Consider the following 23,848-nt stretch of genomic DNA (forward strand, 5'->3'; position numbering starts at 1 on the left):
GATTAAATAAAAGAAAAAAATTTCAGCTTTATTTTAAATTATTTAATTTCTGCTTCAGATTTTACCAGAGCTCTACAACTTATTTATTTATACTGTGGAATACTGTGCTTATTTATTTTTTCCACAAGTTATATGAGTTTTTTTTTAAATTACAATTATAATGTTTGTTGTTGTTGTTGACAAACTGCAGTGCAAACTTTCCTCTTCAACTCCAACAGACCACATACAGGAGCACACTCTAGTTTCTCTTTCTCATAACTACATAATGTATATGTTAGTTTTGTAGCAGTGACTGAATTATTGATAGCTCTTACTGAATTATAAATCTTGAGATTAATAAGTGAATAGTGTGCCTAAGGGTAAACACGCACACTGTTAGACATCAAAAAGCTTTGGGAACTTTAACCAACACGTGTTATGTTCATTGAGGACATCATATTTACTACTTGGCTACATATCCTTGCCAGGTAACTCCCTGTAGACACACCAAGGACCCTTCACTACAGATCACTTTCATTTCAAACAACATGTAACCGATTCGCTTCATTTCCGATGTTGCTTCATTGTAAAGCTCCAGTGTACAAATAGCTTCGTGGATTTTGGATAAGTAAGATGTGGGAGACAGAGTTTAGGCGTTTGTGTATCAACACACTTTTTCTGGGCTGTGTACAGGAAGGACATGGTGATTTCCTTGATTTCCTCCTGCAGGGAAAGTTTGTCTGCAAGCTTCCTTCCTCATACCCCACTGTTACAATGGAGCCGCTTTTGAAAAGAATCTAGTGAAAGAGAACAGCGATTACACCACAACTTGGAACGAAAGCAAGATGTATTTGATTAATGCTGCATTACTGAGATTTATACCCGGCGCTGACTGATGAAGGTGATTGGAATCCATCTGGGGAATATTTGAGAACTGTGGGCAGAAATTACCCAACACTTGCCTGCCACATGATGCCAAATGTACTTTTGAGTGGACCTCTGATCTTCATTCTAGTCTTCTCATGTAACTTCCAAGGTAAGCTCTGTCACAGGAGCCTATAAGTGTATTAGTTCATTTCTGAACAGAAGTACAGCCAAGGCAGTGAATGTTTCTATATTCTGGTCTCCAAGTCATTTAGGAAAAAGCCAGTGCTCTACCGAGAGTTAAAACATAATTATACAAAAGTATAGTAACTTGAATTAAAAGGTAACTTAAAGGTAGTTTCTAGAAACTCAACTTGAGCGGAAGTACAATAGCAGTATCTATAAATCACTCAAGTACTGTATAACAACTGCAGCAGAAATTCTTTGTACGTCCAGTCTCTTTCAGTAGAGGAAGTTTACATGGCTCTGTTCTTGTGGTTTTTGGATCATTTTGGTCTAAATAAGTAAGGGCTAAAAATGAATCTGAATTTAAAAAAAAAAAGGCATCCACTTTATGGCCAAATATTTATGGGCACCAGCTCCTCCGAAATTTCTTCTGAAACGAAGGGTATGTGTTGGTAGTTTGTCCACTGCAGTACCAACCTCTGCACTTCACACTCGAGATTTGAATAATGGTGTTGGCATATGATTATATTCAGCAAAATTAACATGAGGTCAAGTTGTTTGGGTCTAGACCACAACCACCACATCAGCTCAAGGCAAAGGTATGGGATGGAGCTCCTCATTCCAGAGAAGGCAGTTAAACTGCTCCACAGCCCACTTCATAACCTTATAGCAGACTACTGGTATTGAGCATGATGACCTAATGGGCAGCTGCTCCAGAACGTCCCATTTCATTTATTTTAGTGGAGATAAGAAGTCTGTACACGCTGAGGGTGCATAATTGAGCACCTGAACCACAACACCATAATGGGTGCATATACATGTAGGTGCCTTCGCTGTTACTAAGGGGTTTCTATACAATTTACATACATATTAAGTATGCTGAGTAGAACTTCATGTATTTCGATATGAAAATGCTGATCAAATATAAATCAGATCAGTAGTTAAAGGGGTCGATTTGAACCCCACTTCTGTGCTTTTAATGAAACATCTCTGACATGTTTTGATCAAAATACCACAAGGATCAAACATCACAGAACCAGTTGAGGATGAGCTTCTGTTTACTCAAAACCTGGGAATGAAGTGCGAGCTGTAGACATGCTGGATTTCTGCCAGTTTTCCTTTGTTGTCCTTTTCGTCACACAAATGCGGGTCCAGTGCTGTGACTGGAGAGACTCATACTAGAATGCAGAACAAATTGAGAACTACAGTGATCCCTCGTTTTTCATGGGGGATGCGTTCCAAGACCTGCGAAAAACGAATTTCCGCGAAGTAGAGGAAAGATTTTTTTTAAATGTATTTAACGAGTATTTGGACTTTTAAAACCCTCCCTGTTACTGTTAACAACCCACGCTTCTAAATGATATATTTTGTCACCTACAGGCCTAGTCTAAAACATGTAAATAATAAAAAAGCCCCCTTGAAAAAATCTGCAAAGTAGTGAATCCGCAAAAGATGAACCGCGAAGTAGCGAGGGATTACTGTATTGCTAATGGCAGCCCATTGTGGAGAATTTGTATCCTTCTAAACATGATAAATGAATGAGTGAATCACTATGTGAATGAATATGTGAGTGAGGGAGGTATTAGCCAATTCTATGAAGTGCTTTGTATCTAATAATCTAATTTACTCTTTTTCAGCATGTCTCTCTGAGAGTAACTGCAAAGTGAGGGCAAACCGCAGTACTCAGTTTGTGCCTGAAGGGGGCAGCATCACTTTGCAGTGTAACGTTCTGGACTGTGGACATAATGCCTGGACAGGAGGATGGGGTCTGACAGAAAGAGGCCATTTCATTCCTCTCATCTCTTCTCAAAGACTCCAAATGTCTAACAACACCCTCTCAGCCAACAGCACCCAGCTGCTGCTCCAGCTTATAAACCTCAGCCAATCAGATTCTGGAGGGTATATGTGTGAAATAGATTATGAAGGGGGTGTGAAAAGTAGGGGGCACATAACATATCTCAATGTGACTGCAGGTAGCTATGAAAACATCAGTATGTATCTTAAGTTTCTTCTTTTTCCTAAAACAAACAAACAAACAAAATCCTGAGGTCTGATGATACGACAAAAACGAGGAAATGAAACAAAAAAAAGAAGAATTAGTGACTTCATATGAATGAACTAAAACTATCACACGATGAGACTATTCTTTAAGGAAAAAAATGAGTAAAAATAAACCTCAATTTAACAAAACTGATATATAGACTTGTTCTCAAATGTATCTGATCAGCACTCCACATTATAGAGATCATTTTGTGGAGCACATACTTAACAACAGTGATATAAAATAATTATCTGTCCATCACCTCAGTTCAGGAGTTTGGAATGTTGATAGGATTTCATTTAATATCTGTTCTTATTGTCATTTTGTGAAATTCGCAAAAACAAGTTCATTACTACTTTGTTTTTTGTAAATAAAGCCACTTTCTAGTGTGAAAGAAAGTGTTACCTGAGGGCCAGACCTGTCCTAGCTGATCATGTTATTGGGAAATTGTGTAGATTACTGTTTTTGCCAAACCTTTCCTTCAAAAGAACATTTCTTTTTTAAACTGGACAATGAACAAATATTAAACGTGTAAATATGACATTTCTTAAATCACACTGATTTTGTTAAGTGTCTGCAGCTAAAACGACATACAGAAGGCTCTCTGACAGGCTGCTGGTGTGTGCTGCGTCCAGTTTGTGTTTTCCTCTGCTTCTGGGACTGACCTACTGTCTGTACTCCAAATGTCTGCGTGCTCCCCCAGTTCCACCGCGTGTCCGAGGAACCTGTAAGAGCTACAGCACACCCGTCTTCCTCACTGCGAGACTGAGAGGGTTTACATGTGCACAAGTCTAACTCCAGAAAAAATAGATTTGCTCAGTAATCCATTTAAAAGGTTTACACATTTCTGATAACAATGTGATCTGATAACGAGAAACCTCACAGTCAATAATCAGATTTCTCTACCATGGCTTAGTAAGACATTGATGTGTCTTTTAAATGGGAATTAAAATGTTATTTATTCCAAGTTTTCAAAAATAGCACAGATATTAATGCTGATCAATGCTGCTTCATGGCTGAATATCCATTTGAATATCCACCAAGTGTTTCATATTGTACTAAACTGCATATTAAACTGATATTAAGATCCTTTTCTTTTTTCTTGCTTGTAGACACTGTTCGTGTTAAACCGAAAGCAGAAGTAAGTCCTTCAGTATTATAATAATATCAGAAATTTTGGCATTAATCATTTTAATGTTAATTTCCAAACGTTACTGTGCAAACGTCTGATACCATTATAGAATTTACATATTCATTCATTCATTATATGTAAGCGCTTATCCAGTTCTGGGTCACAGTGGGTCCAGTGCCTACCTGGAATCATTGGGCACAAGGCAGGAACACACCCTGGAGGGGGCGCCAGTCCTTCACAGAGAATTTATATAATGATACTTATTTTGGACAATAAGGGCTTGTTTCTTCCAAAACACTATGATTATATATATATATATATATATATATATATATATATATATATATATATATATATGTGTGTGTGTGTGTGCGCAAAACTGGATGTAGTTTCGGATGTAGTCCTATGTTTTTCAATCAGAAGTGCTGCGTTTAGCCATTTGGCTTTACAAAAAGTTTGTGCCCTACTGCACACACATGTGATGCTTAAAATGTGTGTGTGGGTTTTTGCATGTGATTATTTGTACAGGTGACATACGCTACAGTGATACTGAAGAGTCCAAGGCACGAGACGAGATCCCAAACAGGAGAGCCCATCATCTACTCCTCTGTGAACTTCTCCACAGTCTGAGACCACAGACCACACTCCTCTCTGGATGAGAATAAGGCCTTCTCATTTCTGACAGGTGCTTTATTTTCATGCTGAAGATCACTTTAAACAGTATTATTAATTCATTCTACTTAGGACAAAATCCATAATGTTCATTATGATTATGGATTTCTCACTCTGGGTCACCCTTTGGCTGCCTGTGGTTTGTGGTGTTTAAGAATGAGGGAGGAAAACTATTATGTGGGCACCACACAACCACAGTCCCGCTAGCGCTCACTTTGTCCAAGTAAAGGCTTTTTTTATTCCTTATATTTGACACGTTTTGAACTGGCTCTGCTAAATCTCCCATTTTATTTACTTTCAATTTTTTAATCACAAAGCTACAGCCAAAAAAGATATTTTAGTTGTCCTCATATGTAGACAGTAATTTTACAGAACTAAGAATATTCACAGAACTATGTGATGGTGTAAACGGTTCTTTTTTATGTTGGAAATCTCATAGTAGTTGAATAGGATATGCATTACATTAGAGAAAAGAAGTGAGTTTTAATGAACTGTGTTCAGGCAGAGTTTTAACATGAAAAAGCTCCAATTTAAGAGAAACCTATCAAGAATTTCCTCATATGTAATTTATTCTGTAATTAAACCTATACTAAGGTGTGTTGTTTGTAACGGACAGTAATGTGCTGTAACTGATTTGACTACAAAACTCTGATTTGTAATTATGTATATATGCTAAAACAATAACTTATTTGCTTCCTTGTTTGATTAATAAAAAACAGTATTTGACACAAAATACAACATTTTATTCTCATAATAAATTCTCAATGGCACATTACATAACCAAATATACATATACATCAATAGTCTTTTAAATTATCTTCAGTAATTTAAGCTCTTGTATTTTCTCTGTAATTATATTTTACATGACATCGACACAAGGTTCAAAAGCAATAAATTAAGTCAGTATAAACACACTGTTGTTGGTTCTTCAGCTCCATTCTCTATCAAACAAACTCCTGGCTAGTAGCAGGACAATTCCACTCACTCTCTGCTCAGATTCACACCCTAAACATAGCATCACTTTGCAAAATTTGCACCAAAATATTTGACGTGCACTGCTGCACATCGTTCAAACAGGGGGCTACACACAGACAGTGAGCTCCCACTACAAAGAAAGCATTTGGGTGCCTAGCGAAGCACAGTACAAGTGCAACAATCATTCAAAAATGACGCAATCATTTCTTTTTTGGGGAACTGAGAACAATATGCACAGGAACATTTCTCATTTCCAAGACGTTTCAGAAAGTGCATAAGGCCTGCTCATTCTAGAAAGGAAACTGAATCACTAACATGACTCAATTGGTTACAAGTCACACACTTTACATATGAACAATGCAAGGGTTTCCAAAACTAGATCTGGTTTATGTGCAGATTGAGTGTAGTGCTGGGTAAATCATATAAAAGTACATAAAAAATAATGAGAAGATGAACTGCTTTATAAGAGTCTGAGACTGCATCTCAAACAGGTCCCTACTCCCTACAAACATTTAATACACTGGATGCAGAAAGCATAGTTAAATGAACTATGTAGTGCATTATTTAGGGAGTAAGGAGTCATTTAAGATTTACCCCATGTTCATTGGACACTAGTACTGTATGAGTTTTTTTTTTAACCAAAATATGTTCACATTTGTAGGTTTGGGAGAATTAGCTGCAGTAAAGGTGAAAAACTAAAGTAGGCCAAGAAGTTTAGGTTCTACTAGAATAACAAATAATGCTGGCAATTAAAGATTCTGTAGGATGAAATATCAAAATCTGTATAAACTTATGAAGAAAACACTGGAACTGGACTGCTGAGCAATATGGCCAGAACATTTTAAGAATTGATTACATGAGCCAACTGACCAATCCATGCTCCTCCCATGTATTAAACAATTCATAACAACCGTGCTCCCAACTAATTGGAATCTGCAGTGCTCTCCATTAAATATATTCTCTGTAGGGTTACAATTTAAAATGATACATTATTTAACTTTTACACGAATGAAAACCATGGTGGGTTTCCTGAAATTCTAAAAGATTTCACCATTGCAAAATTGTAATCTACATTACTGTACATATGTCAGAGACCTCAGATCATTTCTTTAAATTCTAAGCAAATAAGTATTAATTTAAAGGGAATGTCTTCGATTGTTGGGGAAACTCTGTTCTCTCTGGTGTGTTTACGTTCAGAAGATTCACATCTGTTACATTGGAGTGGTATGTTTGAGGGAAAAACAACTACTTTAAATTGTCTATAAGTTTTTATGCACTGTTTGGATTACCATAGAAACTCATCTGTAACCCAGGTTGCTTATTTTTGTGAAATTTTCAGTATGTGTTTAATTTCATGCAATTAGCGCTCTCCTGAATTTAAGGTCAGTTCCAGCTACAGCAAAAATATGTCAATATTATCCACATATGGAGTAGGAATGGAGCAATATCACCTTAGTTCATGCTTTTCAACATTTGGAAACATATTCATTGTGTAAAAGCCTCCAAAACACCTAGCATACAGGACCAAAACAGAGACCCAAAGAGCTTGCAGAGCTAGCAAATGGTGAGAAAACTCAAATTTAACATCAAATTTAACAGTTACATCTTCTGAGATTTTTTTAAAAAGCAGAAAATATGTTATTAACAGAAAATATATAAAAAGTCTCATTATCTAATTAGAATATGAAATGGTTCAGAATAGAATATGTCCGCTTTTTCCATTCATAACGTAATTTTTTAGGAGATTGCTATCAGTTTTATTATTTTTTTTCTATGAATCGTGTAGGGATATTGTTCCACACCTACGAAGCCTTAGAAGCTGGTTGCATTGTTTATTTTTATTTTTTTTGCTTCTCATAGATCCAACATATTAAATGAGTCCCAAGTGGATTATACAATCTCTTGTCTCCTGGAAAGTACTTCTCTGCACTCAGAGTCACTACACTGCTCAGTTTACACAATATTTATCATTGGATGAGCTACTGCAGAGGAGGCTCACACTCTATACGATCCTTTCACCTGAACTTCACCTAAAGAGATCCCTGACAAAGACCACCCACAAAGACCAGCTGGTCTTTCATAACAATACATGAGAACTGTGACATTATGAATGTAGAGCCTTAGTGCTCTCTTTGGCTGTTGCTCACTGATGCTCCTGCTTCTTGACACAGTGGAGACACTATACAAGATTAATTGTTTAAATACTTTTGTAAAGATTTTATTTCCCTTCTGAAACTTTTAAAAGGGCAGAGTAGCTGACACAGATGAGTGCAGTGAACTGTCATTAAATTAGGGGCTTCACAGCTTCTAAATTGTGTCTGTGGCGGCACAATCAGGCTTACATTCTGTAGCGTGTACTCAGAGTTAATGGAATTGTTGTTAATGTAATTACTGAACAAAAACGAAGGGTTGTCTCATTCTATATTTCTATTTCTTTTTAAGTTTGCAGCAGATTCTTCATTGATCAGAAGTGGTTTTGTGCTTACAATTTGTAAAATGATATCTCAATCTCTGAATGGCTGTTATGAAATGAGCACGTTTGTGGATGGAGCATTTTCTGCAGTACTTAGACATCACAGAAAATAAGATAAGTCACTGAAGGTATAAAGTATAAAGCAGCTGGGACAGGAGATAATGTCAGAGAACTAGAAGACTAAAAAAGTCTATTGAAGCTTATAGTCAGGCAGTAAGCAGCATCTATACACAAAACTCCACACAGACATGATGTCCTATGGCTTCTAAGAGACTTCTGATGGAGCCTTAATGTGGCTGTAAAATTGAGTATGTTGAAGTTCAGTCATTTACCAAACTTCACTGCAATTAGTGATTAAAAATTACCAGAAAAAAAAGATTAAATTCACAGGAATCACAAGGAACTGAACATAAAAATAGCTTTATGTCTCTTTTTCACTTTTTGCATTCCAAACCATCAATGCAACTGCTTCTCTTTCAAAGAAGGCAGATGATAAATTCAACTGAAAATGATCCAAAGATCAAAAAAGACACTGAGCATTTTGAAACTAAGTCAATATCAAGTGTTATCAGAAAGTTAATATTTCACAAGCTACCTGTTTGAAGAGAAGCAGCATCAGAGTAATGTGCCTTTTTGAATTTTGAACATTGAAGCTTTTGTAAGATTGTACCACACACAAGGAAACAGTCCAATTTCTTGCTGTTGTATCCATTAAGACTTGCTTGTGTGCATCTCCTACGTCTTTCTGTTTGTGTTTGTGTGTGTATGTACAGTTGGCTTCATAGAGGGGTGCGTTGCCTGAGCGGTGATGAAGGTGGTAGCGGTGCATACAGCAGATGGTCCCTTTTCGCTTTAGAAATTAGCAGAACGTTTCTTGGCTCTGGTTAAGCTACAATGCCTAGAGAGGTGGGCAGACATAGATTTGCTTCTGTTAAAAATGTGAGAAGAAAATATCTGAACATGAAGGAGATAATACATGGGAAAACTGAATATTAAAGGACCCATATGCTACTGTTTTGCACATTTTCTCTTTGAAATCTGTTCATGTTTTTATTTTTTTTATTTATTTATTTTTTCATTTTTGCACTTCACAGTTGAACCTCGCTATATTCTCATATATAAACAGTTTTTATTACTCTTCTTATACTGTGCCTTTAAGACTAACGTGTAAAAAATCTCTGTTCTGATTGGCTGCCTGAGATGAAACACTGCTTATAACATGGATTTGAAATTGAGAAGCTATATTGCTATACAGTAAGTGGGCAGATGTGTGTAAAGGTGCTGGGTTTCACCAAAATACCAAAAGCAATTAATTCAAAATGGACAGTTACATTCTGCTATGTAAACAAACAGATCATTTAGTTTTTCTCTATTTTTTATTTTTCTCTATGATATGGGCCCTTTCACTGTCCAATGAAAATCATTTATCCCCAAAACAGCAACAGGAAATTGATGTAAAAAAATGTTATAATACAATTAGTTTTGGAGCATTCCTCTTGGTCCTTTCTTCATTAAATTCTCAAACAGTGAGTTCAAATGATGCAGTAAAATAAAAACAAAAATGGAGATAAATGTTTTTCATCGGACAGTGATGATACAAAGCTAGGATAAGAGTGAGATTACCTGCTATCTCTCTGCAGTCACTCTCGTCTCTCCTAATGCCCCTGTAACACAGGAGAGATTACAGAGGATACATTTCCACTATCAAAGTTAACCCAAGAGTTGCATGAAGCATCACCCCTGACCCCTGCACTCACTGTTGAAGAGTGGCTCAGCTTGTCAAAACGGAACTTCAGGTTTGACCTAGGTGAAGTTTTGATTTTCCCATCTGATATAGAAAGAAAAAATGTATAGTAAAATGTTGAGTTTCTGTTTGTGAGAGAGTGTGTGTGTGTGTGTGTGTGTGTGTGTGTATGGTGGGAGGAGCTTGTGTAGATGAGTTCATGCATGCAGAGAGCATGTTCTTACATGCATGTCCATGCCTGTGCAAGTGTGTGTGAATGTCTTTAATTTCATTACCAGTAGGACTGCGGCACATAATGAGTGGTGTTGCAGAATTCTGGCTCTCCACAATGAGCGAGGGGCTGAACACAGCGAATGAGGCCGAACTTGGATGCCTGCTCTGGGGGAACACAACATGCACCAGTGCCCTGTCACTACCAGTCCTCCAACTGCCCCTCACTTGCTGTAGTAAGCCAAAAAGCAATCTAGTGTAGCCCTTCCTGGTTCAGGTAATACAGGTAATACCCGGTTTATTTAACCTCTGTATGATCAATGACCTCAACAACGGGCTGTGGAGAAGTATAAATGGAAGTGGAAATTTTCTGGATGTTTCAATGATTAATCCTTTAATATCATGATGTTTACATGGCTGAATAAAAAAATCAAATTCTAACAATGTTATAATATCCAGTGTAAATCCTTTGTAAAAGACTACAGGCTGTTGCTGAAGCAACAGGAAACAACGTAACAAACTATAATCTTAATTTCGAAAGAGACATTGAGCAAGCAGGTGTCTACAAACTTTAGGTCATACAAGTAGTATATCTGATACCCGGCTGTCCAGGCCAGTGTGTTTGAGGTGGATTTGAAAACCCCCTTTGGTGGCCCATAGGTTTAGAATATTCACTTTTTCCTTTCAACCTGTTATGCTCATCCCTGGTGCTATGGCCCTTCTCATCCCTAAGCCCTAGACTATACTCTATGCTTTGCAGTGGTGCATTATGTGCAGCTTCTATGACCTTGATGAAGTTTGCTGTGGCATGGCATGAAATGTTGTACTGCAATGTGAGGTGTAGCATTGATTAATACCATCAACCAATAAATGAATCAACAAGTAAATATCTGTGCAAAAAAATAAATACAAAAATAAATATCCCTGCTTGTGAAATCCTTTCAACACATATTTAAGCATGTGAACTAATATGATACATAGGAAAATAAATTATGGAAATTATTTAAAAACATGAGAAATTCTTATTATTAAGGCCTTCCCACAAATGTTTCTTGTTTCCATAATTTATTAATGTATTGTGTAATGATCTCATGAGCAGTGCTACATAAAATATTTTTGGGTGCTTATGTTGTAGCTGTGCCGTATTTTTGTGAGAGTATGTGTGTTATACATTGTCTTTGTAATAATGATGTGATTCTTTCATATTTTGTAACTGTGCCGGGCTCTAGCTGTGCTGATTCTGACCGTATCCAGCTCCTCCAGGCCCTCTCCCTCCCCAGCTGTGCTGCTGAAGCTGCTGGTGCTGGAGGACGAGCGAGAGATGTTAGTTCTGCCGCTGCACTCCTTCAGCTTGACAAACGGCCTGCAGAACACAGACAGGACAGTGAGACAGAAGAATGATTCATTGACTGTAGGAACTAATACAGCTGTTGAGTCATAAAGCAGAACTGAAAAGCCACAATGCAACCTACCTCTCTTTGTTTGGACAGATCTCTGGTGAACTTGGATTAGATGATGTCTCAGACCTTACTTCCTGTGAGTGTGGAATTATGTCTGCTGTTTTTTGCTCGCTGCAGAAATAGAGAGGGTAATATATACAGTAGTCCAGTAAATCACATGCACACTGCATAGAAGAATATATGTAATCTGTAAATAACTACAGACAGATTTGCCAAAATCTGATGTAATATATATATACATATATATATATATATACATATATATATATATATATATATATATATATATATATATATACATATATATATATATATATAGAGAGAGAGAGAGAGAGAGAGAGAGAGAGAGGAAACCCACAGAGACACAGGGAGAACACACCACACTCCTCACAGACAGTGTGACTTTAGCTTTGTTCTCCTAGCATATTTAACTACAATATTAACTTTCAATACATTAAGTGGGTGTTTCATGTAAGTGACAAAGAGAAAGAGAGACCTGCGAGTTGGGTGTCTCTCAGTAGGGCTATCTGTGCTGGAGTGCAATCTGGGAAACAGGCCTGAGCGCCGCTTCACTGGACTCTTCAGAGGAGATTTAGCTGACACAACTGGAGGCTGCACACACACAAGCACACAAACACACATACACCTGTTTTAGAAAATGTCAAGATGTAATCAATGGTCAATGTAGGGCTGGACGATACAACAGAAATATATAACACAATGTTTTTTTTAATTTTGGTCAATACGATATAATTCTGATATCGATATGATCCACTGAAAAACCTTTTCAGAACAAACAAGAAACATGACATCACCATCAAACATAAACCTATTGGCTTTGTCAATATTAATAATTGAAACTAAATTTTATTGTGAGTGCAATGAACTGACGCCAGCGCCCTGTAATGAACGCCAGTCAGTGACAGATTTTGTAAATGTACATAACGTGTTTAAAAATATCATTGTTATTGAAACATTTTATATTGTGATATATATTGATATTGAATTATTGTCCAGCCCTAGGTGAGTGATTTCATTTTGTTTACAGATATGAGTAAAAAAACAATATATTGATATTGAATTATTGTCCAGCCCTAGGTGAGTGATTTCATTTTGTTTACAGATATGAGTAAAAAAACAATAACTGCAACAATAACCAAACCTTTGAACTGTAGCCTTTACTGTATCATCAGCCTAATCCTAATGTCCTGAAAATCCATGAAAACAAATAACCAAACACACACTAAGTGGTCTGAGTTTGTCCTTGAGTGAGGCACTGATAGAGTAAAGTAACAGTGTAGAGCTTAATGGTACAGCACCAATCTAAAACTCCTTCAGGCACTTGCATCATCCAATAAAGATTTCATTATAGAGCCTTAATGCTCTCTCTCTTTCTACCCCCCACCCCCCAAACCTCTATCTCCTTTTTTTCCCCTCTCACTCCACTGCTCACTCCCTTTCCAATACACTCCCTCTCTCTCTCTCTCTCTTTCTCGTTTCTTTCTCTCTCTATGCCTCTCTCACCGTGAAGGTGCTCTTGGTGCACTCAGTGCTGCTCTGAGGGAGAACTCCTCCACTCACACTGGATGGTACCCCTCCAGCTCCTGGGGACTTGTGCTTGTGAGAGCCCACCATCGTCTCCATGGAGTGACTCCTCACCCGCATGGCTCTCTAGGGGAGGGGTGGAGAGAGAGAGAGAGAGAGAGAGAGAGAGAGAGAGAGAGAGAGAGAGAGAGAGAGAGAGAGAGAGAGAATAAGTATTACTCTAGCTTAAAATTGGATTTTGAAGTAATGCGCCTGAATCATTTAGCTGAAGTTATTCACCGTGTTAATAGTTTGTGCACTGCTGTACATTTTTACACCAGCAAATATTTTTTTTAAGGCAGACCACTTAATAGTAGCATCTCTGATCTCAAAATATTTATATTTACATTATAAATATGTTACGGTTCAGAGGGCCTTCTCACTATTATTACTCAACATGATACTAACCACATTGTGTTATTTGCACTTTGAAAAAAAGCGTTGGTAGGCTTAAAGACTGATTTGGAGAGACGTAGTTAACTGTCAAATATGTTGATGGGACTGGTTTAGGACTAGTCATATTTATCTGTATTCACTAGGCTTGTTTCTTGTCTGGGAAACCGCCCCATAACGAACGTACAAAGCCTAGCACTACCGTGAGCCTACAGTAGATGGCGCCACATGCCAGGACAGAGTGTAATTGCAGAATTCAGGAGGAATAGAATCAGAACAGAATCTGTTTTCATTATAATGGAACTTTATTACAAAACTTTTTTAAACCCCATGTCATTTACTTTAATGATCACCTCCACAATGAACAACAAGTCTGTGATAATCTGTAACATTAAATGGAAGTGTGTTGGCTCAAAAAAACTTTTGCACGAATTTATGAGTACAAGAAACAACAAGAAATAAGTCAAATGCAACTGTACCAAAATGGGCTTTGACACCTGAGACTTATTGACTCTGCTAAATTTACCAAATATTCCAACGCTTTTGTTATTTACCTCACATAGTATCACTATTATTTTATACTTTACAGCATCTATGTAAATAATACTTAATCCTATTCATATACACATGTATAAACCTTTATTTCCTCATAATTGAATTGTTATTGATATGTAAATATCAAAAAAATTGTATGTGAAACAGCAGAATTCCAGTATAAGAAAAAAACTATGAATGACTAGAAAATAGGTGGAATTCTCTTTTAATTTGTTATTGAGGCCTGTCTATTAGCATGTTCTATACACTGTATAAAACTCGGTGTGTTCGGTGTGGTCTGTAGGTTCAGGCACTGGACGTCTGTGTCAGCTGGATGATGTAGAAGACAATGATGGCTGCTACACAAATCAGCACGGCATGAGCAGTGTGTGAGTGTGAAACACCCCACACACACCTCCACACTGCCTGCAAACAGCCACACACACACACAGTCACACATTGTAGGGCCTCAGTCTCAAGCAGAATTCACTGATTATTTTCTTTTTGGGAGGAGTTTCAAATTTAATGATTAATGATGAATAAACTTCTGTTGAATGTAATTATTCTGATAAAATGTCTCAATCATAAGAATAGTGAAGAAGTTCAACAGTGTGAGCTGATTCCACTCTCATAACCACCTACATTTCACATTATATCCACATTTTCTAGTAATGACCAAATGTAGTAGTTTACAGGCTTACAGATACTTTTGAAAGCTCACCTTGAAAGACTCCAGCAGACCCCCATGAGCTCCATTTTCTAGCTTATCCTCATCTGTAACTGAGCCTAACCCTAATGTAGCCTGGGTCTGTCTGTGAAGTTCATCATGCAGGTTATCAAGCAGAGCTGCTCTCGTTCTCCCCTGGAACACATACAAACACAACACACACACACACACACACACGTGTAGTTCCATTCCTTTCAATTCTGTATTTATGCAGGTACTTTTAGCTGAGGCTAAAATTTGAATTGAATTGTAGAGTGAAAAGAGTACAATATGAAAAAAAAAAAATAATTTGTCAAAAACATGCATTTGCACTTTTTTAGTTACCCCAACAAAAGTAGGACTTGATGTCTAAATTGTTCTCTTTTGACACTGGATATATGAGGAACACAATATCCCTAGTTATACAAACAATCTGCTGAACCCAAAACATTACTTAACCTACTCACACCACACCCAGGTCAATTTGTAGAAAAAGTTGAATCTGTGTGCAACCTTAATTTAGTTGTGATCTGAGTGGGTTGTTAGAGGTTTTGAGTATGCATTTACAGAATGTGCTGACTTTTAGCATATGTTGCAGTTTTTTTGATTGCTTAAACACTACAAACAGGCTTTTGAACTAAAAATCAAAATGCCATTTATTAAAATAACCCCAATTTCCATAAACTCTAACCAATATTCCTTTTTTTAAAAAATATTATTCAGATCTTTTGACCTGTCAATGTAAAACTCAAAAAATAAATCCCTTCATTCTTCATCACCTACACCGGGTGTTCATTTAGAAAACATTACCATTCAATATTGTTCACTCAATTCAACATAGCTTGAGCCCAGCTAGAACACAATGACCTCAGTGGAAACACTAGGAGTCAAAATTGATCACACACCAGTCAGAACCTTCAATAGAAAGATAAAAAAGGGCCTGAGTCAGTTCATTCAGGTTTGGAACAATGAATCCAGAGAAACCTGATGGAAAAGATCAAGGACACCAGAGAGAAGGAGAAGGAGGAATAAGTGAAGGAAGAGGAAGAGTAGGAGGTGGAGAAGAGGAGAAAGAGGAGGAGACGCGTAGTCATTTCCATTGATGCGTGTCAGGGGTGGTCAGGTAAGCAAGGGGAGTCATCCCTCTTTTGCCTGACTAGGGCTGATACAGCCTGAGATGCTAACATGATTCTCTGGCCTGACAGGATACTGGGAATTATATTTGTTGTTGTTTAGTGTATTGTACTGTACAATAAGGAATACATTAATTCATTCATTCATTATCTGTAACCGCTTATCCAGTTCAGGGTTGCGGTGGGTCCAGAGCCTACCTGGAATCATTGGGCGCAAGGCGGGAACACACCCTGGAGAGGACGCCAGAGACACACTCACACCTACGGACACTTTTAAGTCGCCAATCTTTTGATCCACCTACCAACGTATGTTTTTTGACTGTGGCCGGAAACCGGAGCACCCGGAGGAAACCTACGCAGACACAGTGAGAACACACCACACTCCTCACAGACAGTCACCCGGAGGAAACCCACGCAGACACAAGGAGAACACACCACACTCCTCACAGACAGTCACCCGGAGGAAACCCACGAGGACACGGGGAGAACACACCACACTCCTCACAGACAGTCACCCGGAGGAAACCCACGCAGACACAAGGAGAACATACCACACTCCTCACAGACAGTCACCCGGAGGAAACCCACGAGGACACGGGGAGAACACACCACACTCCTCACAGACAGTCACCCGGAGGAAACCCACGCAGACACAAGGAGAACACACCACACTCCTCACAGACAGTCACCCGGAGGAAACCCACGCAGACACAAGGAGAACACACCACACTCCTCACAGACAGTCACCCGGAGCGGGAATCTAACCCACAACCTGTGACTCACAGCCATTCTCAACATTACACATTGTCAGTTTTTATAATATTGTTCTGAATTGATCTCACCAGTGAAAAGACTATGTTGTAGCAGATGTGTTTTTGAGTGATTGTGTGTTATGTCGGAAGACAGTGTTTGGTTTCATAGCAAGTTTAAGTAGAGAGCTTCATTTTGACTTGAAATGAGGAAGTTTGGGGAATTGGGTTAGAAGTTATGCATTTGCGTTTAGAGTTTCAGGAAATGGAGACATCATTTCACACGTGTTTAAGCAATCAAGAAAAACTGAGAACAATTTGCTTCAATGTCCATGACTAAACTAAAGCAGGACAAATGTATAAAGTTTTAATTAGATCAATTATTCCCTTGATTATCGCAGAGCTGAACATTGTGGCCAAAATTTTAATCAAAATATATTTCTTAATTTCGATAAATACAATATATTTCCGATACCAATATAAACAATAAAAATGCCACAGAATAAAAGCAACATAACATTACCATCAAACAACAATCTCTTGGCTTTGTCGATATTTTTAAACTAACTTTAAAATTGAGTGCAATGAACTGATGGCAGCACCCTGTAATAATGCTGTAAATAATATATATAGAAAAATTGAAAATGTTTATGAAAATCATATCATTGCTATTGAAACATTTTATATTGTGATATATATTGATACTGAAATATTGTCCAGCCCTAATTTATTGACTGATTGAACGATTGAGTGTTACTGTTACATAATGCCTTTCTAAACACCCAAGGATTCTAGAAAATCAACACTGCACAAAACACCATTGCAAGTGTAGTGAGATAATATATTCAGAAGAAACAAACTCAGAAAAGGCACTTAGTAGTATCTGCATATCTTACTGTGGTTAACCTGCTCCACTGATTTTGCACCAATAAAAAAATTGTAACTCTATTAAGCTGAACTGACATGTCCATACCGTGGAGTTCCCACTTACCTCCAGCTTAGCAAACTTGTCAGATTTGTAGCAGGCGTTCTCTGCATTGATAAGTTTTGTCAGCAGGAACTCTCGGAACTCAGGACCCTGTGAGAAGAAAAAAATAAATAAAATCACTGTCATCACCATCCTGTTCCTGTGCTAACACCCATGCTGTGCTAAGCGAACCTGACACAGCCTTCATCTCCTCCTCACCTTCTTAAACACTGCAGGGTTTGGCAGTGGGGGTCCGAATGGTGGCACGTCCTCACGGGCCGTGACAGAAACCTGCAACAAAAACGGAGACAGAGATCACCACACTTATCTTCATTCGGCTGGTTTGGATAAGTGCAATTTAAGCTATGGATGACTCTGTTGATCTGAAACAATGGATTTTGGAATCAGTTCCAATTCAGATCAATTCCAATTCAGATCCTATGTCTTATTTCAAGGCTCTATTCCCACTACGGTCAAAGAGGTGCGGTAACTGGACTTTGTCAGCTTAATTTCAGTGTTACAGGAGGTGGGTTATAGAGCATTAGTAGGTGGTTGCTAGGTTACACATAATTCAGAGTGCTGCTAAGCTGTTCGTATGGTTCTCAAGATGTTTTCTAGGCAGTTGCTATAGCGATTTATGTAGCTGTTAGGTGGCTGTGTGATACTATAAGTATAGTGCAGGGTAATCCTCATGGTTGCTCCTGATATACTCAGATGGTTGCTAGAGTGCTTTCTAGGCACTTGTTTAAGGGCTGTGGTATTGCAGGTAATTGCTATAGTGTTTTCTGTTTTTAGCTATCAGCATTGTAGATGCAGGCTGTGTTATCCCAGTTAGTCTTTATATTTCCAAATATACAAACTGAAAATATTTTGCCTATTCTAAGCCTTACCTTGTATGTAGTGTGGTCTGTGCAGGAGTTTTCTGCCTGCACCAGAATATAAGCGTGCAGGAAGTTAGAGGCAATCATGTCAGGGACAAACGGAGTGGATTCTTCCTGGAAGACTGCAGCTACTATATCGTTCCCAATGTGCCTTTTCCTCTGCAGCTGCAAGCACACAACGTTATCACAACATTTTACATTTCCACAGAAAATGTCCTTCATTTTCCTAAAGTGTTGTTGCTCAACTAAAATGGTTAGTCATTTCATGGCGGATGTTACCATTCATAACAATATAAAATGCAACATATGACTATATTAATGCATATTAAACTATATTATTCAGAACAAATAGTTTAAAAGTGTACATTTTTAACTATAAATACTAACTATATTTCTGTTATCATATCTGTTGTACATATATTGACATTCATTCATTAATTCTCTGTAGCCCTTATCCAGTTCAGGGTCGCGGTGTGTCCAGAGCCTACCTGGAATCATTGGGCGCAAGGGGGGGATACACCCTGGAGGGGGCGCCAGTCCTTCACAGGGCAACACAGACACACACACACACATTCACTCACACACTTACACCTACGGGCACTTATGAGTCACCAATCCACCTACCAACGTGTGTTTTTGGACTGTGGGAGGAAACCGGAGGAAACTCACGTGGACACGGGGAGAACACACAAACTCCTCACAGACAGTCACCCGGAGCAGGAATTGAACCCACAACCTCCAGGTCCCTGGAGCTGTGTGACTGCGAAACCGTGCCACCCATATATTGACATATTAGCTTTAAATAAATAAAGAAGACCAATAAAACGTCTAAAACAAGTGTGTAACATTATGATGGAAACACATTTGTTGAATAATGTAATGCAATGTATGACAGAAGGCAGCAGGTACCAGTGGACTGCTGAAGACATTTACACATATCTTTATCTCATCCAAGGAAACAAAATAATGGTAGTGTAGACAACCTGCTGGACATCTCCATCTGTGAAGGGGAGTTTAGTAGAGACATGGAACATGATTTCTCTGTTGCGGAACTGAGTGTAGACAGACTGAGAGCCCGTCTGACCATGAGACACGTCTAGACCCCCGCGAAACCTGAGAAAACATACAAAAGATGAGCACGTTTCTCAAATGGATCACTACAAATGATTTGAATATAGTCACCTTAGGGTTAAATAACTATTAAATTCACATTTTAATTGAACCCTTTAGAAAAACCACCACAGGGCCACTGTGGGGTGGGCCAGATGTTATTAGGGTGGTGGACCATTTTTGGTACTGCAGTGACACCAACTAAGAAGTGTTACTGGAGGTTGAATACAGTGTCCACTTACTACCTGTGCTTCATAGTGTTAGCCCATGTTTTCATGCTAACATATTTTGATGCTAAAAACAAACAAGCTCATCTTCTTCTGCACTGTTTGTGTTAGTCGTTCCCTAGTCCTTCGTTGTGGTCAGTTTCTGTTCACAGTGTTCCCTTGGCTGGATATTTTATGTGACAACGATATGTTTAAAACACCCAGAAACACTCAAAAAAACCCAGAGATGCACTCAAAATTGTGTTTAAGGTGCACAAATTGGTGTACATTTAAGGTAAACCTTAATACCATTGTACATTCGAATATATATTTATACAGTTTCTGCCTTGATGAACACAATTTTTCCTGTCTAGTATCCTTTTAATCAAATGTGAACATTACATGGTTAGTGTTTCTAATTATTCATTCATTCATTCATTATCTGTAACCCTTATCCAGTTCAGGGTCGCGGTGGGTCCAGAGCCTACTTGAAATCATTGGGCGCAAGGACACTTTTGAGCCGCCAATCCACCTACCAATGTGTGTTTTTGGAGCGTGGGAGGTAACCGGAGCACCCGGAGGAAACCCACACAGACACAGGGAGAACAATGTTTCTAATTAATCATTTCAAATTTGCATATGTGCTGTTGTGTTATAGCATAACAGCTTTTACAAAAGTGTTATTGAATGAAGGGCTTAATAAGGACCTTACTGAATATTATCTCTAATGAAGGCAGAAATGCAGAAGTAAATAAAAGTAGAAGTGTCATGTGTTTGGGTACGGTCAATCACCCTTTAAAGTCCTGTAGTTCAATGTTTTCTCCTAGCAAACTGAGGAACTCTGCAAATGCCGGTGTCTCTTCGTTATTCCCAAACAACTCTTCTTCTGATGTCTGTGGCAGAAAAAACCCAAGAGAAATTTGGAATTTGATTTCTTTCTGCAGAATTACGTGGCTAAGATGTAAAAAAAGTAATTCAGAGTCATGTGACTTTAAATGCTCCAGTCTAGAGAACAATGCACTCTGAATTTTTCTGAGTTCAATGCCTCCAAAAGCTACTTCTTGGAAAGCTATTATATGGAATAGTAGTACACATATACTGCCTGATGCCTGAGAAATAATTTTATGACAGGGCTGATTACATGCAGAGTGACACAAGGCAAAATAATAAATGAAAAACAATAATCCATGAAAAAAAGCACTTTTTTAGGGTGGAGAAACATCCCTTTAACTCACCTGTCCAAACTTCTGGTATATCACCCCGAACTTGAAGGTGTTGTTGATTTCATGCTCATCAAAACTAACTATTAGTTGGGAGCCCTAAAGTGACAAAATCAGAGAGAGGGAGTGAGGGAAAGAGCCAGCAGGGGAAGCATATGCGTGTCAGGACCTTTCCATAATTCAGCAAGGGCTTCGGGTTTGCCATGGCTGAGAGCCCAAGTGGGTCTTGAAATGATCTGCATGATGCTGAAACAAACACACACATACACATACACACACATACACACTGGCACTGCCGGGCATTAGTGAAGCAGATGGACTTTACAGTGCCCCAGGGTGTGCAGACATTAGCTTAGATGACCTGGGCAACAGCAAATAGAGCACAGCTCTAGCCCATAATGACAAAGACACAGCAGGTAGGTCATTCCAACAGTATTAGAGACCATGTATAAATGTATATATTCATGTGAGAGACTCACCCTAGGGTAAAGAACCGGATTGAACTTTAGTCCGGTGACATCATCACATAGCAGCTGAAACACAGCATGCAAACACAAACACACACACACCTCATTAGACACAAGATTCACATAGAAAATAAAGAACACTATCATCACTTAAAAGGCTTGCAATATGAATTTAACCTTATTTATGTTTTTCTAAAAATAACTTTTACAGTTGTATCATTTGAATATGGCACAAAAAAGAAAGCATTTTCTTGCAATATCCCTTTAGTGTGGAATAACGTCTAGTTGAAATTAGTGTGTCCTGGGTAGACATCACTGATTTTCAGTTGTCAAAAACATGCTTGGAGCACACACACCTTGGCTATCTGAGGCACGCTGGGCAACTGGGGCAGTCCCTCGAGTGGGATCCTGTCATGGAGAGTCTTTGTCTTTGACCTGAATGGGTGTAAAGGAATGAAGATAAGGTTGGAGTAGGTGATGGGCTGCTGTCTCAGAGGGTGGACATGGCCGCAGGGTTTCATTCCATTCAAGCCACAGCAGAGTGAATTCTCTTATTTTATTCAATTAGTCTCAGTCTTCAACAACTGATCAGGTGTGCGTCTTTGTTGGAATGAAAACACGAAGCCACACCAGCTTTTTATAGAACCTGACACCCCTGCAGTAGAGACCACTGTGTGTCTGTATGTGTTTTTGTGCCCGTGTGCCAAACCTGAGCATAATGCGAAGAAACTCCTGCCCCTCAGCTTCCTCATGCTTCAAAGACATTATGAGGTTCCCCAAACTACTACCTGTGCAGTAATAGTTCATGTGCTCCTGTGAAAGAGAGAGAGAGAGAGAGAGAGAGAGACAGACAGACACAGAGAGAGAGAGAGGAGTAATTACACAGGCTTCATTTCACATCCCCAGAATTCCTCACCCGATCTTTCTCTTCTTCGCACAAAGAAGTGGAGTCACTTATTTTCCAAGCGACTGATTTTAAATTAATATTTCTCTGTACTCCTCAGAAAAAGTGTCACTTTCTTCAGCTTCCATCCTACTGTCCATAACACATTAAAACCAAGAGTGTAACATTTCCCCCACAAACATTTTCTGCAGACACCTGACATTGGAATGCTGTGCTGAATGCATACAATCAAAAGAAAATATAAAAAAATAATAATAATAAAGTCACCATAAAATGTTCATCATCAACATTATCTAGGGCACTGTTAGCCGTCCATGTTTAAGCTTGTGACCTTGAGCTAAGCTGCTAGTGAACAATGAGGGGTGAAATGGAATAAAATAGAATACAGTAGAATAGAACACGGAATTTCAACTGAATGACCTTCACAAAAAGCAGGAATTGTAATATACTGCTGCTATTAAAAGGATAAAGGTGTACTGTGTACCTTTGTAGTATACCAATAGTCAGTAGTGTTGTTTGTGTAGTGTGTAGTATATAAATATTTGCACAGTCACTATATGTGAACTAACAAATGCTGAAAGAAAGCTCACCCTTCCCAGAAAGTGTTTGCGAAAAGCTCGTGCTGTGCTGTTGCTCTCAAGTCTGAAGCTGAACCCTCCTCCTTCCCCCCCAGGGCCCGAGCCTTCAGCCTCCTCATCCTCACAGAAGCTGCTGTCCGAAGAAGTAGGGGTGCCCACCGGAGCCTCAACATCTTCGATCCAGTAACCCCCGAACTGAGGAAGAATCACCTGAGGGTATGGACTCCCCTTCTCCAGCACCTAGACAAACAGCATAGAGAGGTTACTGCTAATGCAGCGGGTCAGAATAAAAACAGGGAGCTGCTCTGGTAACCAAACTGCAGATGCTCCACCCACAAATGCAAAGTTGGGCAAGCTTGCAGTGTTGGCAAAATTCCATTCACATCAAAAGGTGTAATTAGTCATTTTCTGCAATGATTATCTTTATGTATGAAACAGTAATTATACTGAGACTCGATGGACTGGATGTAACAGAAACTCTGGTATTAAACCTATATTAAACATCTCCTAAATAAGGACTCTATGAAGAATTAAGTGTTTCATTCAAAATGTGTTAAAAGGTAAATATGTGCAGAGAGAGAGAAAGAGAGAGAGAGAGAGAGAGAGAGAGAGAGAGAGAGAGAGAAACACTTTCCAGTGCATTAGTACATTACTTTGGGGATCAGAAGCTCTTACCAATG

The 23,848-nt window shown here is 38.6% G+C and overlaps 2 protein-coding genes across 13 annotated transcripts in view; one reads left to right on the forward strand and one right to left on the reverse strand.

Annotated features, from left to right (window-relative positions):
* Positions 1 to 756: 756 nt before the first annotated feature.
* si:dkey-52l18.4 (uncharacterized protein LOC560708 homolog) lies at positions 757 to 5,757 on the forward strand. 4 transcript variants are annotated; one of them, XM_066660653.1, is made up of 5 exons: positions 757 to 1,015; positions 2,667 to 3,020; positions 3,642 to 3,797; positions 4,183 to 4,211; positions 4,731 to 5,757. In XM_066660653.1, the coding sequence occupies exons 1-5, from the start codon at positions 949 to 951 to the stop codon at positions 4,830 to 4,832; spliced, it is 708 nt and encodes a 235-aa protein (XP_066516750.1). In that variant the 5' UTR covers positions 757 to 948; the 3' UTR covers positions 4,833 to 5,757. The 4 variants fall into 4 exon arrangements, with proteins under 4 accessions (XP_066516750.1, XP_066516767.1, XP_066516758.1 ...); XM_066660670.1 differs by having other exon boundaries at positions 2,667 to 3,002; positions 4,731 to 5,699; XM_066660661.1 differs by having other exon boundaries at positions 3,651 to 3,797; positions 4,731 to 4,870.
* Positions 5,758 to 5,779: 22 nt separating this feature from the next.
* Positions 5,780 to 23,848, reverse strand: part of rap1gap2a (RAP1 GTPase activating protein 2a) — an 80,572-nt gene continuing 62,503 nt past the window's right edge. For 6 of the 9 annotated variants that reach the window (XM_066660611.1, XM_066660603.1, XM_066660593.1 and 3 more), the window contains 19 exons: positions 23,181 to 23,408; positions 22,396 to 22,499; positions 22,043 to 22,121; positions 21,699 to 21,752; positions 21,235 to 21,318; positions 20,792 to 20,892; positions 19,667 to 19,796; positions 18,693 to 18,848; positions 18,022 to 18,093; positions 17,827 to 17,913; positions 14,969 to 15,109; positions 13,261 to 13,407; positions 12,233 to 12,348; positions 11,749 to 11,847; positions 11,522 to 11,639; positions 10,342 to 10,444; positions 10,080 to 10,150; positions 9,946 to 9,986; positions 5,780 to 9,220 (listed from right to left, as the gene is read on the reverse strand). In XM_066660611.1, coding sequence (XP_066516708.1) covers positions 9,978 to 9,986; positions 10,080 to 10,150; positions 10,342 to 10,444; positions 11,522 to 11,639; positions 11,749 to 11,847; positions 12,233 to 12,348; positions 13,261 to 13,407; positions 14,969 to 15,109; positions 17,827 to 17,913; positions 18,022 to 18,093; positions 18,693 to 18,848; positions 19,667 to 19,796; positions 20,792 to 20,892; positions 21,235 to 21,318; positions 21,699 to 21,752; positions 22,043 to 22,121; positions 22,396 to 22,499; positions 23,181 to 23,408 — 1,899 coding nt within the window. In that variant the 3' untranslated portion in view covers positions 5,780 to 9,220; positions 9,946 to 9,977. Of the gene's footprint in view, positions 9,221 to 9,945; positions 9,987 to 10,079; positions 10,151 to 10,341; positions 10,445 to 11,521; positions 11,640 to 11,748; positions 11,848 to 12,232; positions 12,349 to 13,260; positions 13,408 to 13,453; positions 14,674 to 14,968; positions 15,110 to 17,826; positions 17,914 to 18,021; positions 18,094 to 18,692; positions 18,849 to 19,666; positions 19,797 to 20,791; positions 20,893 to 21,234; positions 21,319 to 21,698; positions 21,753 to 22,042; positions 22,122 to 22,395; positions 22,500 to 23,180; positions 23,409 to 23,848 lie in introns of those variants that run through there. The other 3 variants (XR_010800351.1, XR_010800352.1, XM_066660641.1) reach the window with 3 other exon arrangements.

This window comes from Hoplias malabaricus, chromosome 1 (assembly GCF_029633855.1).
Source record: "Hoplias malabaricus isolate fHopMal1 chromosome 1, fHopMal1.hap1, whole genome shotgun sequence".
NCBI classification, from domain to species: Eukaryota; Metazoa; Chordata; class Actinopteri; order Characiformes; family Erythrinidae; genus Hoplias; species Hoplias malabaricus.